Consider the following 15,227-nt stretch of genomic DNA (forward strand, 5'->3'; position numbering starts at 1 on the left):
GTAGTGGTGCAGTTGGGTGTAGCAAGTTGGCTTGTTACTTGATATAGCAAGTACTCTTTTAACTTAGGTCTTAAAAAAACATTAAAGGAAAGTGTAACTTCTGTAGTTATACTTTCATCCTGTCTCCAAAAAGCAGCAAAGGTTGTTTAGCTAGAAGTACAACTTGTCACAGAAGAAAAAAAACAAACAAGTTTTACATGAATGTTTAAGGGAAACACAGAGAATCAGCAAGATAGTTACCTTATTTTTCCAAAGGAACAACTTACCCCTCCTGGCAAGCAAAGTGCGCCTTATTACCCCATGCCCAAGACCCAGTGGGATAGTATACCCAGCCAAATGCAGGATTTTGGAGAGTGTTACAAAGATCTCCTAACAGAAAGCAAAATGGTGGAATTTTAAACACATACATTTAAAGCAAAAAAAAAATCTGCATTGCATTTTATTACATTTTATGGTGTATTGTTTTCTTTGTATTTATGAGGACAAATGTAAGATGTACAATCACTCAGGCAAGCAATGGCCAAAAAAAAAAAATCCCTAGAAATTTCTCAAAGCCTGATTTAAAAAAACAAAACAGAACTCCACAAAAATAGGCAACAAAACAAAACCCACAGGAATCTCAAATCTCCCTGAATGTGAGAAAATCATGATTGCTCTCATAGCATATATAGCCTGAGATTCTGAGTGAAAGCATCCTAGAACAAGCAAAAGGAAGTAACAGTAATATGTTGTGTTTACTTACTACCACAAACGATATCTCTAACCGGTGTCCACGTCAGATTCTTGTCACAGGTGGTAGTCATGGATAACAGAAGCACAATCGAGTACCCTCTTTTACACTTGTATAGCACTTGTTCCCCAACGCTGTAAAAAGGTTTAAGTTTATGAACAGGCTCCATCGCTTCAAAAGGTGGTGGTGGTTCACAGGTATCTAGGGACAAGGGGACAAAAACATAAAGGATATGCCTACTACTTTCACCAACCAGGGACTATTAGGCAGCAGGTAAGTTAGACCACAAAAAAAGAAAAGAGTGAAGGCCTTTGGCAAGATTGTAAATGATTGCTCTCTATTTTCATGCAAGTGGTAATATTAGCAAAAACAAATTAAAAAACTCCTGGATTATAGTATAAATATACCGTCATGTAAAAATCACTTCTTGTTTTATTTCAGAATAAACTGAACTGCTGTTCAATAAGAAACTATCAACATTTTGGGTCTGAGAAAATATGCACTACAGGCTGGGTGAAGATGGCTTATGCCTATACTCCTATCTTCTTAGGACGCTGAGCTCTGAGGATCACCATTCAAAGCCAACCCTGACAGTTTCATTCCTCATTCCTACTCACTGCTCTGGAAGCTATTCAATAGCCTCCTCCTGTTAAATTCAGAATACCAATCTCCTTCTCTGGAGGCTCCTTTTCCTCTATAGGACACCCAGAGGTGTTCTGATGCCTATCGCCTGTATCTCCCTTTCCATGTCCTTGTCTTCCTGTTACACACCACCTTGGTCATCCGCTTGTCATCTGGTTCTCTGAGCAGATCTGAGATGTAGATCGGTTGAAGGACCTCTTCATTCTACAGGTTCCTTTTCAGTGACTTTGTTGCCAGTGACAACCAGCTGCCTTCTAAGTCCCCCTGTCTGTCCTGAGTCTCTAGTGACAGGTGACAAATCTACATACAAGGAAGTCTGCCTTTTGTGGATGTATTAACACTAAGTTTTTAATAAGTGTGGTTAAAAAATAATATTTAAAAAAATTTAAAATAATGCAGAAACAAAAATTTTAAGCCAGGCACAGTGGTTCATACCTGCAATCCCAGCTACAGGAGGGGGGCTGAGATTGGGAAGACTGTGGTTTAAGGCCAACCTAGGTAAAAAGTTGGTGGTACCTCCATCTCAATAGAATAGCTGGGTGTGGTTTCACACACCTATTATGCTAGCTGTGGTAGCAAGAGTAGATAAGAGGCTCTTAGCCCAGGCTGACCGTCAGCAAAAAGTGAGACGCTATCTCAAAAACAACCCAAGCAAAAAAGGCTCAAGCACTGGCGAGTATAAAATCCTGAGTTATCGCTACACAATTTAAAAAAATTCTCCTATATGTATTATATCACGCAGCTGCAAGGAAGAAGTATTCACAAGAGTGAGCTGCTCCAAAAATGAAATATTTTACCTACCTATTGCCTAATATATAGCACATTTTCATTTGGTTTTTCCTAGGTTTCAAAACTATGCTGATTTTTACGTTTCAATTTAGCCTTGTTTTTCTTCTTCATGTTTCATTGATTACCATCCACATTGTAGCACTCCATTCCTCTTTATTTCCCTCCACATCAAAGACCTTTCATAGCGTTTGCTCATCGTCTTAAGCTTATATTTTGACATCTACCCTAAACATTTTTCTAAATGCCTTTTGTTTGTCTTATCACAATTGCTGTCCTCTCCGTCCTCCACTCCATGCAAAATGCATCCTTGAGGAATCAGGAAGAAATCAGATGAGAGTACTAGCAGCCCTCCCTGGAGAGGTGGCCCAGTCAACTCTCCCTGCCTCAGCACCAGAGAAAGACTTTTCTAACCATGGCTCTTCAAAGAGCTTTCTCCCTGGACACAAGAAGACTGTCTTCTCCTTCTCTAAGCCCTGGCCAGATAGGATATTTAACTTTCTGCTAAAAAGTTACATGAGAGTACTGATATTGAGATTATAAACAACAACAACGTAACACTCTGACATCCTAGTTCATAGTCAGCCTGGGCAAGAAAGTCTGTGAAACTCTTTAAACAAGCCTTAAGAAGAGGTTTGACTCAAGTGGTAGAGTGCCAGCCTAGAGCAAAAAAAGCCAAGCAAAAATGTGAGGCCCTGAGTTCAAGCCTTGTACTTGTTCAGTACTGGCTCAAAACCAAACAAAACACAAAAACAAAAGACACTCTGGATATTTAGGACCGCAAGTATGTCAGTGTTGTATCTGACAGGTAGACCTCTGTGTGCTTATGGTGAAGAAGAGAAAAGATAGTTTTAGAAGGGTGAATGTGTTTCCTAGACACAGGATGATGGTCAGAGAAAGTCAGAGTTGGTAGATTAGACAGAACCAATGAGAACACAGAGTCAGAAGATGTATGTTCTAAGAGGGGTGGGGGCAGCCATATACCAGGTATGTAACAGTGTCCTAGATATAACAAAACACATGAGAAACAAAACACATGAGAAAACAAGAATGAGATATAAAAATGATTTTCTTTTGTGTGGTAGGTTTTATAACGGTGTACAGTATATGTAGTATTTGTGCCTGATAGGTTCTGGTGGCTCACTCCTATAATCCTAGCTACTCAAGGAGGCTGAGATAGGAGGTTTGTGGTTGGAAGCCAATCCAGGCAGAAAAGTCTGTGAGACTTATCTCCAATTCACCAATAAAAAGCTGGATGTAAAGCTGTGGCTTAAGTGGTAGAGTGCCAGCCTTGGGCAAAAAAAGCTAAGGGACAGTGTCCAGGCATTGAGTTCAAGTTCTAGGACTGGCACAAACAGGCACACACACACACACACACACACACACACACACACACAGCCTCATTCAGTGAAATATAACATCAATTTAGTGGGATGGGCCTCTGGTCTTATTTTCTGAGCTATAGATGATATGCCATATTGATATTTATGGTTTCTTAGGATACTAATTTCTCACTACTGGGGCTTTTAGGTTGCTCCTTTCAACTGTGACTCTACCTATTGTGTGGACTGGTCTGAAAAGGGACGATAAATCCCTGGATGGAAACAAAACAAAACTCCAACAACAACGAAAGCAATTGTTAACCAAGACCGATTCTATCTCACGCAACAAGTAGATCCCACTAAGTTGTTTGTTTTAAGGCTTACAAAGTGGCCCCTTCCCATTCCACTAAATCCAGGCCCAGAACCTACTTAGGGATAGATAACCCTAGCACAAGCCAGGCAAACCTGTCCTCCCGAACTCCTGCCCACCCAGCAGGTGTCTCTCCCCACCCCCCCACCCCCGCCAGAAATCAGTGAGTCCATTTGATCCAGGCACCCCACCTAAACTCAGGACAGTCTACAACACGATCTGAGAAGCTCCAAGCCCTGGAGGCATCCATAGATACATGGTGACGATTTCCATGTGTACCACCCCCCCCCCCCCGCTCCCCCAAGGCACCCCGCCCTTCTGCCCAGGGAACCCAAGGGAAAACACTCTCCACGGGTCCCCCCAGTACCTCCGCGCACCAAAGCGCTCCAAGCAGCGCTCGCCCGCCTGGGGCTGAGGGGCGGGCACGCCATCCGGTTGGGGGCACAATCCGGGGAAACACCCACAAGCTGTCACGGGGCCGCAGCTGGGGTGAGCGCCCTCCACACCCACCCGCTCCCCGCCCGCCCCTCCCCTGCGTCCCGTCGCGCTCCGCGAGGCGCGCGCGCTGGGAACCGCGCTCCGCACCACCCAGCCGGCGAGCCCCGGCCCGGGCGGCGCGTGTCCCTCCACCCCGGGGAAGGAAGGCCCCGCCCCGCCGCCGAACCTGGCTGCTCGCAGAGGCCTCCACCCGAGAGCAGGGACAGCAGGAGGGCCACCGCCACCCAGACCCTTCCGAGGTCGCGCCGCCGGAGAGCCCCCGGGGTGGCGCCGCAGCTGGCAGGCCCCGTGCCCCGCACCGCGGACCCCGTCATCTCTGCGGAGATGGACGGGGATAACTGAGCGCCCGCCGGGTAGGGGAGCCACTTTTGAGCCCCCGTGGGCACACGCAATAATCCTCCAAACTCACAAAGTGTGCTGGGCTGCACAGGTGGGCGTGGCCGGCGCCCGCGCCCCGGGACAGAAGTGACTGCAGGCTGAGCCAATCAGAGGGGAGCAAGGCGGGGCCTCGGCGCAGCACCCGGCGGGCCGGGGAAGGGCAGCGCCTGGCCCAGGCAGGGGCTGCGGGGGTTCCGCTGGCGGGGCACCCCCCCACCCCTCCCCTCCCACCCCCCAGGCCTGCACGCGCAGTGGCGATGCTCCCTCTACAGCCTCCTAGGCTCCGCAGTGGCTGGCGGGCATTGACAAGCAGGGCTGCCGTTCGGGCCCCGGGAAGGGTGGATTGTAAACAGCTGGTCTTTGTCATCATTTCCTGGAACTCTGGCTTGGAAAATAAAACCGGGCGAGCTAAAAATAGATAAGCCCTGAGTTTCAGCAGCGGGCCATCTTAGACTCGGGACCCCTTGGGAGCCTTCCAGGCGGCTCTGCTGGATTATCTGGGCCTTGGAATTAGGCATTAGGAAAGGTTAGTACTTTGCCTGACATTTTTCTTGCCCCAGTGTCTGCTGCTGGGCCCCCTCCTGGCGGTCTCCCTCCCCCCCCCCCCCCCCCGACAGCTGTCAGAATCTCAGGTTTCACCGCTGCACCCCAACCCCTAAGGTCTTGTGTTCCTCCTCTTCCTCCTCGAGACACCCTCAGGGAGAGAAACGATTAAGCATCACCAAACATTACATACTGGGACTCTATGGAACCCTTGCTCTTGAACTACTTGATGTTACTGAAGATGAACACACATGTATGAAAGATAAAAAAGACAAACGGGTGGCAGGATCTGGGAGGGGGTATGAATTTGTTGGGTGAAGTTGGGAGGGTGGATTCTTTTCTGGAGAAATCAAATGTTGGGAAATGAAGAATGAGCAAAACTGTTCTGCGTTGGTGGCTCAAGGCTGTAATCCTACTCAAGAGGCTGATGATCACAGTTTGAAGTGAGCATGGGCAAGAAATCCCCGACCCCCAAAACTACCAAAAAGCTGGAAGTAGAGCTGTGTCTCAAGTGGCAGAGTGCCAGCCTTGAGTGAAAAAGCATAGGGACAGGGCACTAGAAATAACTATGAAGTTCTAGCAATAGCTATGCAGTTAGAATTCCAGCTTCTGCCTTTCAGTTGTAAAAATTATAACTAGGGGTTAGTAGAATTGTTTAATAATACATTTTAAGTTGGGAAGCATAGGATTTTATTCATAGTATATATAGTATTTTCCATGGTCACTAATAGAAAAAAAACTATCATGGTTTCATAGTAATTAAAGTCACAGGTCTCAATAGTATCTATCAATTGCTCACTCAATTGCCCCTCTACATTATGGAAAAGAATACAGAGGTGTTTGTTTTGTGTGAAAAAGCCAGTTCTTGAGCATTTAATTTCTAGTTATTTAAAAGTCAACTTAAGGGCTGGGAAGGTAGCTCAGTGATAGAGTGCTCACCTTGAGCTGAAGAGCTGAGGGACAGCGCTTAGGCCCCAAATTCAGGCCCATAACCAACCCCCCCCCCAAAAAAAAAAGTCAACTTAAAAATTCCCATGACATATTATTTGCTAAATATCCAGTTTAACAAAACTCTTGTCACTGTCATATCACATCACCAGGCTTCTTAGGCTTCTTTCTAGATGATATGACAGCATTATCTAGAAAACTCTGAATAATAAGACTCACTTTGGGATTCAAGTTGTTGTTGTTTTTCTTTATGTCACTGGACTTACACTTTTTTTCCTGTTTTGCATAACTTTAAATTGAAATTTAAATCAATGCCTAGCTTACTTCTTTCTTGGTGTCAAAGTAAATGGGAAGAATAGACCAGTAAAAAAAAAGCTATTAAAATACAACTGCCAAGAGCTTGAGATCTGAGGATCCCAGTTCAGAGCCAGCCCAGGCAGGAAAATCTTATCTCCAGTTAACCACCAAAAATCTGTTAGTAGAGCTGTGGCTTAAGTGGTCGAGCACTTGGCCTTAAGCAAAAAAACCCAAAAAACAAAAAACCAAAAAACTCAGGACAGTGCCCAGGCAGAGTTCAAGTCCTAGGATTGGCAAAACAAACAAACAAACAAAAAACAAAACAAAAAACCTACCCCCACCAAAAAAATCAATTCCACAGAAATGAGCAGTAGTTGTGTATAAAGCTAACTTTTATTTAGGGAGGGAGAGGACAGAGGAATGAGTGATGGAGTGGGTGGGTCTGAACAAGGTTCACTGTATGTATATCTGAATGTCAAAATGAAACCCTGCTGTACAGCTAATCAATAGTATGGATAAAGTATTAAAAATATTAATATCGCAAAAGCGTCAGATTTTCTAGAGATCATTAGTATGTCCCAGAATACCATAATGTTTTCATTATTATTATTTTTTGTTAAGGAGTGGTACAAAGGGGTTTCAGTTTCACACGTCAGGTTGTGAGTACAATACAACTTGACCAGTTTTGCCTTTCCATCCTTCTCCCCATCTCTCCTCATCCCATCTCTAACTGCAAGTTACTGAGATCAATTTTATACAATGTATATTGCATATAACTGTATTTGTGTACTTTCTCCCTTCATTTGTGTGCATTATCAGTGTTTGACTCTAAATATTTGAATAGCTTAAGACTATACAGCCACTCATTTTAAGTGTCAATATATGATTTAGTATACCTTTTTGAAATTGATATGAAATAATATGTACAAAACATTATGTGATGTTTATGTAGATAAACATTGTATATAGATGTATAACATTCAAATCTCTTCTCTCAAATATTTATTATTTCTTTGTGTGGTAAAAACATTCTAAATATTTTCTTCAAGCTTTTTTTGTTTAATATGCAATGCATCATTATTTTTTTTTTTTTGTCGGTCGTGGGGCTTGAACTCTGGGCCTGGGCGCTGTCCCTCAGCTCTTCAGCTCAAGGCGAGCGCTCTACCACTTGAGCTACAGCGCCACTTCCGGTTTTCTGGTGGTTTATTGGAGATAGGAGTCTCACGGTCTCTCCTGCCCGGGCTGGCTTTGAACCGCGATCCTCAGATCTCAGCCTCCTGAGTAGCTAGGATTACAGGCATGAGCCACCAGCGCCCGGCTTGCATCATTATTTTTATCTACAGTTATCTTGCCAATCTGGATGTAACTTAATTCCTGTGAACTGATACATTCTTTTTTTTTTTTTTTTGGTCGTGGGGCAACTTGAACTCTGCTTGGGCGCTGTCCCTGCACTCTTCAGCTCAAGGCAAGTGCTCTACCGCTTCAGCCACAGCGCCACTTCTGGTTTTTAGTGGTTTATTGGAGATAAGTCTCCTGGACTTTTCTGCCTGGGCTGGCTTTGAACAAGATCCTCAGACCTCAGCCTTTGAGTAGCTAGGATTACAGGAGTGAGCCACTGGTTCCCAGCAACTGATACATTCTTAAAAGCAGTGCTGTTTTAGTTGATCTAGTGTATTCTGAAGCTATACCAAAGTTATCTAGGTGTTTTTACAGGAGTGAGCCACTGGTTCCCAGCAACTGATACATTCTTTATATCTTTTTTTTTTTTTTTTTTTGGGATCCGGTCGTGGGGCCTGAACTCTTGGGCCTGGGCACTGTCCCTCAGCTCTTCAGCTCCAGGCTAGCACTCTACCACTTGAGCCACAGCACCACTTCCGGCTTTTTGCTTATGTGGTGCTGAGGAATCAAACCCAGGGCCTCAGGCATGCAAGGCAAGCGCTCTACCACTGAGCCACCTTCCCAGCCCCAACTGATACATTCTTAAAAGCGGTGCTGTTTTAGTTGATCTAGTGTATTCTGAAGCTATACCAAAGTTATCTAGGTGTTTTTTTTTTAACAGTAACAATTATTCTTTTATTTCACTTTTCATGTTTTTTAAAGTATAAAACATAGTAATATTTGTAAAAATATTTGTAAAACAAAATATCCAGTGATTGACATTTTAGTCTTTACCATTCTCCCCACAATCGCTTAATATCTCTATAGTAAACAAAAATCCTCATCCATAAAGTAGAAATGGCTATAAAATATTTTTTCTACAAACTTATTTGAACGAGTGGGTTCTGCTCTATAAAATAAAGCAACTATTGAAGCAAGAAAAGTGTGTGTGTGTGTGTGTGTATAAAGACAAAAATATGAGAAGTTACTGGCAAAAAGGAAATTAAGTAATTACTGCTTATCGCTGCATAATAGAATTCTGTACATCTTATTTTCATATCTCAGTGCATGTTCCAGCTGTTCCTTTTCCAGTGTATGTTATAAACATTTTGAAATAAGGGAAATGATTGACTTATAAACCACTACTCTTAGACAACACACTTCTTTAAGTCCCTGAACTATTTTTCTCGAGCTTAATAAGGATCTGATCCTCCAACAAGAGGATGGAAGAGCCTGAGGGAGTGACCGAGGGCAGACTGAGAAGGGAGGCCTGGAAAGCTTCAGATCTTCATGAGTCCAGATCTTCTTCCGTTGCAATGAATTGGCTCCTGTCTAGTCAACATGTAATTGAGGTATGCTCCAGCTTTATAGTATGTTGTCAAGGAAGGCTGCTGAAATAACAGGATATGTTTATTTAGATGACAGCATGACGGATAACAGAAACTACCAAGACTCTATATGTTTAAATGCTAATGATTTTGAGGCTGATGTCAGGTAGAAAATACAAATTCATCAGATGTGTTTATCGCCATTGGATGTGGTTATTAACTAGGTAGGTCGCAAGAAGCTGGATGTAAAATGAGACGGAGTAGATAAGAGAGAGATTAATGAGTTATTTGACCTAGCCAAGAAAATGTGAGCAAATAAGTGAACAGAACCTCGTTCAAGAAAACATACAGGTCAGTCACAATGCAGGAAGTATTTCCTCGGGTCTTTTCAGAAGGGCTGTGGGTAGTGGCTGTTGGAAGAGGATCATCTTCAGAAAGCATGTCCTCCTACTCTTCCTACAGTTAAGAGGGAGCTCATGTAGTATACTGAGTACAAGAGAAATGCTTTTCTTGCTGTGCTAAAGCTTCTCCTCTGTTCAGGAAGGCTGTCCTTCCCCCAAGGGACCCAGCCCCTGATGAGGCTCAATAGTCACAGACTCCATTATTTCTGTCACCTGATTCCTCACCATCATCCCCTGCCCTAACTCCCCTCCAAACATTTCGTGACCTTCAACTCACAGTTGTGTCCTTAGCATCTGTCTCTTTCCCTGTGTCATCCACTCTCTCCCCGCACCTGGTTTGGGTGCACAAGTCTCATGAATAGAACAGTCTCTAACTCACCCCTTGCTTCCTGCCTCTTGCCATACATGATTAACCTGGCTCCTGTGGAACGCTGGTCCAGAGTTTAATCCTCTAAAGGAACTATGGAAGTGATTCAGGATTTCCTTTATGGTTTGACTGCGAAGTGTCTTCCCTGAGAGCTCATGTGTGTGAAGGCCTGGACCCCAGCTGCTGGACCCAGTTACTGAGAGGTGATTGTACTGTAAGGGCTCTGTGGTCACTGGTGGATTAGTCCCTGGGTGGATAAATATGATGGCATTATAGGGAAAGAGTGGAAAACGAAGGAAGTAGGACCTAGGTAGAGGTTGTGATCGCTGCAGGTGTGCCTGCCAAGATAAGCCCTGTCCCTGGCCCACTCACCACAGAATGGGCACAGCCAATCCTGGACTAACGTCTCTGAACTATGAGGTAAAACAAATCTTTGCTCTTTAAAGAAATTTTGTGTGTGTATGACAGTACTGGGCTTAAACTCAAGGCCTGGGTGTTGTCCCTGAGCTTTCTTCATGCCAGGCTGGTGCTCTATCACTTCAGTCACAACTCCACGTCTACCTTTTTAGGGGTTAATTAGACATAAGAATCTCATGGACTTTCCTGCCTGATCTGGCTTTGAACTGCCATCCTCAGATTTCAGCCTCCTGAATAGCTAGGATTTTGGGCATCAGCCACCAGCGCCCAGAAATGACGGTCACTGGTAAGAAAAGGTAGAATTAAATACTGTACCATTAATATAAAGTTGAGGTGCAGCTCTTCACATGTAAAATGTGCAAAACAAAGCTCAAAAATACTACTACCAGGTAGGATTTACTGCAGATATACTCTCTTTCTCATTTGTCTATCCATCTATGTCTATCTGTCCTATCTCTCTCTTTCTCTCTGTCTGTCTATCTATCTAATAATGAAAATATAGTACTTTTAAAGGAAAACAGCTTGTTTTAAAAATGATCAGGGAGAATGTTGAAAGGGGCAATGCTGATCAAGATGTACTATATTCACAATCTGCTTTGTTGAATGGAAACGTCTTTGCACAACTACTTAAAGATAATACAGAAAATGCTGCTTCAAAGATGGACATCATTTTGGACTAGAGTTGTTTGGAAGAGCGTTTTGGTCAAGAGAACTCCAAGCTAAGTTCGTAGAACTTAGGCAAGAAGAAAGGTGGGAACGTGTTTTAGGCAGGTAATGTGGCAAGACTGTTTTCTAAAATAAACTTCTGTAAAAGTGATTTCAGTGCTCAGTCTCAGCACAATTGGACTCTAATCAATTTTTCACAACTTCCCATACTAACATGATAGAGGGAAGTGAAAGCATCACCTCTGGACCTTGGAGGCATAAGTTAGACACCTGTAGAGATTCTCTACTCTCTCTCTTCATCTCTAAATCTCTTGCACTATAAGATGTTCACTCACTTACATGTGTATCTGTGCTAATTTTGTCTTTATCAGAGTAAAACAGTATGAAAAGGCATTTTTCTAAGATTATATGACATCTCAAGACTTTCATAACCTTTTGGTTACCTAGCCCTATGCACCCCAAGGCACAGGCAGACAACCATCTGGAAAGTATCTGAGTGGAAGACCATTAAAAATTCAGAAAAATAAAATATCAACTCTGAGGTACTTTTTAAAAAAAACAATGCATATTTCATTTGCCATCATAAATAATAAGGAAAAATAAGATGTAAGACAGAAGGAAAGTCACTAGGAAGCCAAAGAACACACAGGGCATTACCAATTCACTTCTGTCATAGAAGAAATGAAGACACAGCCTGTTGTTTTATTTGTTTAGGAAAACAAATAGAGTTTCTCTATCTTGGTTAATTATGAAATGCCTACCTTGTGCCCTTACCTTTCCCTGGGGCTCCCTTGTTAAATTTAGGATTCTTGATGGGTGTAGCTAGAGAAGACCAGGCTTAGATGAATGCAGACCAGGGTCAGAAAGAGGTAGTACTGAGAGAAAGGAAATTTTTTTTTTTAATGAATGTGATTTTTTTTTTTTTTTGCTACTGCATTCTGGATGACAGAGCCTAATTCTTTTCTAGGGTACTGTGCAATTCTTTCTGACAGTGCCCTGAGGATTTGTGGGTAAAAAATTATTACAGTGCCCAGGAACAGCTGGAGAAAGCAAGGAGCAAATGAATTTCTCTGCATGATACAGCAAAGTAGAAGTTTGAATTCGCAAGTAACCTGAGAGTTGAAAATTGGGTAAGTTGAATAGGCAGTAAAGATCTGAGCAAAAAGGGAGAGCATATAATGATAGAAAGAAAGAGGGAAGGAAGAGATGGGGAGAGGGAGAAGAATGAAGAGTTAGGGATGGTCTCAGGAGAGAGAAATTAGTTACAGGAGGCGAGTGGGATAGTGAAAGCAAAGAATCGGGGAAAAGGGAAAGTGAGGGTCCAGAGGATTCGAAAGAGATTCTATACATTAATGGAAACTGACAGACTTGAGGATACACTCCTAAATGCTACTTCTGAAAGGTTCACAGCAGCTGGGCGCCAGTGGCTCACACCTATAATCCTAGCTCCAGGAAAGGCTGAGATCTGAGGATTGCAGGTCAAAGCCAGCCCTGAGCAAACAACTACATGACAGTCTTGTGTGTAAGTTAACTACTAAAGAGCGGGAAGTGGAAGTATGGCTCAAGGGGTAGAATGCTAGCCTTGATTAAAAATACGAAGCAAGAGTGTAAGACTACCAGTTCAAACCTTGGTATGGGCAGGCACATAGACACAGACACAGACACACACACCACAGACACACACACCACAGAATTCACAGTATACACCACAAAACTATAGGAATACTCTGAAGAAGAAAAACCACATAGTGCCTGGTCACAGTACTGACAGTCATTATGCAAAATCATTGGAAAAGGCAATATTCCAGGAAAATGAATGAGTGAATGAATGAATGAGTAAACAGAGGTGTTTCCAGTGAATGAGGTAGTTTCTAAATTGTTTGGTATCATGACCTATCTAGTACAGTATACTATTCCAATTCTACTTCCATGGGCAATATTTGAATTGTTACATTTTGACTTTACCACAAGCACAAATACCTGCTGTTTTCTTTACTTGATAGCAGACTTTGGGGCTGGGCATGGTCGCTTTCTGGAGAGTATAGATTGATATTCACTTCTTTAGACTTTCCATGCGTAATATTGCTAGTTGGTGGGGGGAGGGGAAGGAAACAGAAAAGCCAACTTAGTCATCTCAGTTTCAGTTTTGAAAGAAATTAATAACTTGCATTTTGAGGTTAAAGTTATAATTTGTTTCAAATTCCTGTTTTCTCTTCGCAAGATGTAGAAAACAAAAATGATAACCATATCTCATCTCGCACACAAAGTGAAAACTTGGATTAGGACATAATAGTAAAACCATCCTATATATTGTGGCAGGACACCCTAAATTATTTATAGATAGGTAATCTTGCTTTAAATCATTTCCTTATTTCTAAAGGAATTTTTATTAGTAACAGAGTTACCAGAAGGTTCTGACAGATTTCATGATACAAATGGCTTGCACTGCAATCCTTTTGCACAAAGTTCCTTTTTGTCAGTAGCTAATGAATGAGTGGTACTGGAAAGTTCTATTTTACATAAAAGCACCGCCCACAGTAAGCAGAGTAGCAGTAACTGTCCTGAGATAAGGCTATCTCTCTCAGCTACACACTATACATACAAGCAACCTTAGATTACACATACTAAAGACAGTTATGACTCCACTCAACACAGACTTTTTTCTTGCCATTCTTCAGTGAATAATACAGTATGACAGTTACTTACATGGCATTTCCATTGTATTATGGGTCTCATAAGTAATCTTGAGATAAATTATGGCATATAATATAAGGAGATTGTACATAAGGATAGGGAAATAGTATACCATCATATAGAAAGGATTTGAGCATCTGCACGAGGATCCTACAATCTATGAGGATCCTACAATCAGCAGCCGTGGTCCTGAGAGATAACTGGGCATAAGCCTGTAATCCTAGCTATGGTGGAGGCAGGAGTCTGGGCCTCAATGTTTGAGAGACTCCATCGTAACCAAGAGCTGTGCATGGCGTCCACCTGTTATCCCAGCTACGGGAGAAGCACAAGAACTGAGTGTGGCATCTGTCTCAGTGATGCAGGGAAGCACTAGCAGGAGGATCAGGGCCCAGGCATAAGGTAAGACCAGACTTTGAAAATAACCAACACAAAGAAGGACTGGTCATGTGGTTTTAGTAATATCATACCTTCCCAGAAAGCACAAAACACTGAGTTTAATCTCCAGTACAGCCAAAAATGAAGAAAAAAAAAAGTAGTAGAATGGCCACTTGCTAGTGACTATGATTCTAGCTGTTCAGGTGGCAGAAATAGGAGGAACACGGTTCCAGGCCAGGCTAAACAAATGTTTATAGACCTTCATAGCAACATAAAAAAGCTGAGCATGGTAGGATGTACCTGTTGTCCAGCTAGGGTGGGAAGCGTAAAGAGGGTAAAAAAAAAATCAAGGTGGTATCTAAAATATAGCAGAGCATAAAGGGTTGAAGGCATAGCTCAAGGGCTAGAGTACCTACCTAGCAAGTGCAAAGCCCTGAGTTCAAATGCCAGTACTTGCCAAAAAAATGAAGAAAGCATTTACAGTAAGGGGAAATATGTAATCACATTAACATCAGTATTAATCATGTCCACCTAACATTTTCTGACATTCAGTATGGGAGGAGCTGTGTTTGGGAAGATAGGAATGATTATCTATATTTAACAGGCAACGAAATGAAATTGAGAGGGTTGTGTTTTTCTTCTCTACTAGAAACTGAATACAAGACCTCACATATACTAAGCAAGTGCTGTACCACTTGAACCATGCCCTCAACCCTTTTATTTTATATTTTGTTTTTTGAGATAGGGCCTGGCTAACTTTACCTGAGGCTGGCCTCAAACTCAAGATCCTCCTGCCTCTCAAGAAGCTGGGAGTATAGTCATGTATCACCACGCACGCCTAGGAAGGATTGTGTCTTGTCTAGGATTTCAGAGTTGGATGTGCTGTGAAGTCAGGTTTCTCTGGCTACAAAGCTCATGCTTTCACCTGGAATGCTAAAGGGCCTCTTCCAGGGTTGCTTGACAAGCACTTTGTTTTATAAAGGAAGCAGATCAACTGTAGATTTGTATGTATGAATTGACATTTAAGATTTAAGAATGAAGACACAAAGCTAATTCATTTCTAAGTTCTCATCACTTAGTTCCTCTTT

The 15,227-nt window shown here is 42.6% G+C and overlaps 2 protein-coding genes across 7 annotated transcripts in view; both read right to left on the reverse strand.

Annotated features, from left to right (window-relative positions):
- Cd46 (CD46 molecule) overlaps nt 1–4,757 on the reverse strand; it is a 30,764-nt gene extending 26,007 nt beyond the window's left edge. For all 6 annotated transcript variants that reach the window (XM_070041600.1, XM_070041601.1, XM_070041599.1 and 3 more), the window contains exons 1-3: nt 4,515–4,757; nt 743–931; nt 267–369 (exon numbers count right to left, since the gene is read on the reverse strand). In XM_070041600.1, coding sequence (XP_069897701.1) covers nt 267–369; nt 743–931; nt 4,515–4,662 — 440 coding nt within the window. In that variant the 5' untranslated portion in view covers nt 4,663–4,757. The remainder of the gene's footprint in view (nt 1–266; nt 370–742; nt 932–4,514) is intronic.
- Nucleotides 4,758–6,888: 2,131 nt separating this feature from the next.
- The window catches only part of Cr2 (complement C3d receptor 2), a 78,815-nt gene continuing 70,476 nt past the window's right edge, over nt 6,889–15,227 (reverse strand). The window contains exons 42-44 of the mRNA XM_070041422.1: nt 13,051–13,155; nt 11,845–11,945; nt 6,889–9,282 (exon numbers count right to left, since the gene is read on the reverse strand). Coding sequence (XP_069897523.1) covers nt 11,930–11,945; nt 13,051–13,155 — 121 coding nt within the window. The 3' untranslated portion in view covers nt 6,889–9,282; nt 11,845–11,929. The remainder of the gene's footprint in view (nt 9,283–11,844; nt 11,946–13,050; nt 13,156–15,227) is intronic.

This window comes from Dipodomys merriami, unplaced genomic scaffold, assembly GCF_024711535.1.
Source record: "Dipodomys merriami isolate MVZ:Mamm:240054 unplaced genomic scaffold, mDipMer1.0.p SCAF_31, whole genome shotgun sequence".
Taxonomy (NCBI): Eukaryota; Metazoa; Chordata; class Mammalia; order Rodentia; family Heteromyidae; genus Dipodomys; species Dipodomys merriami.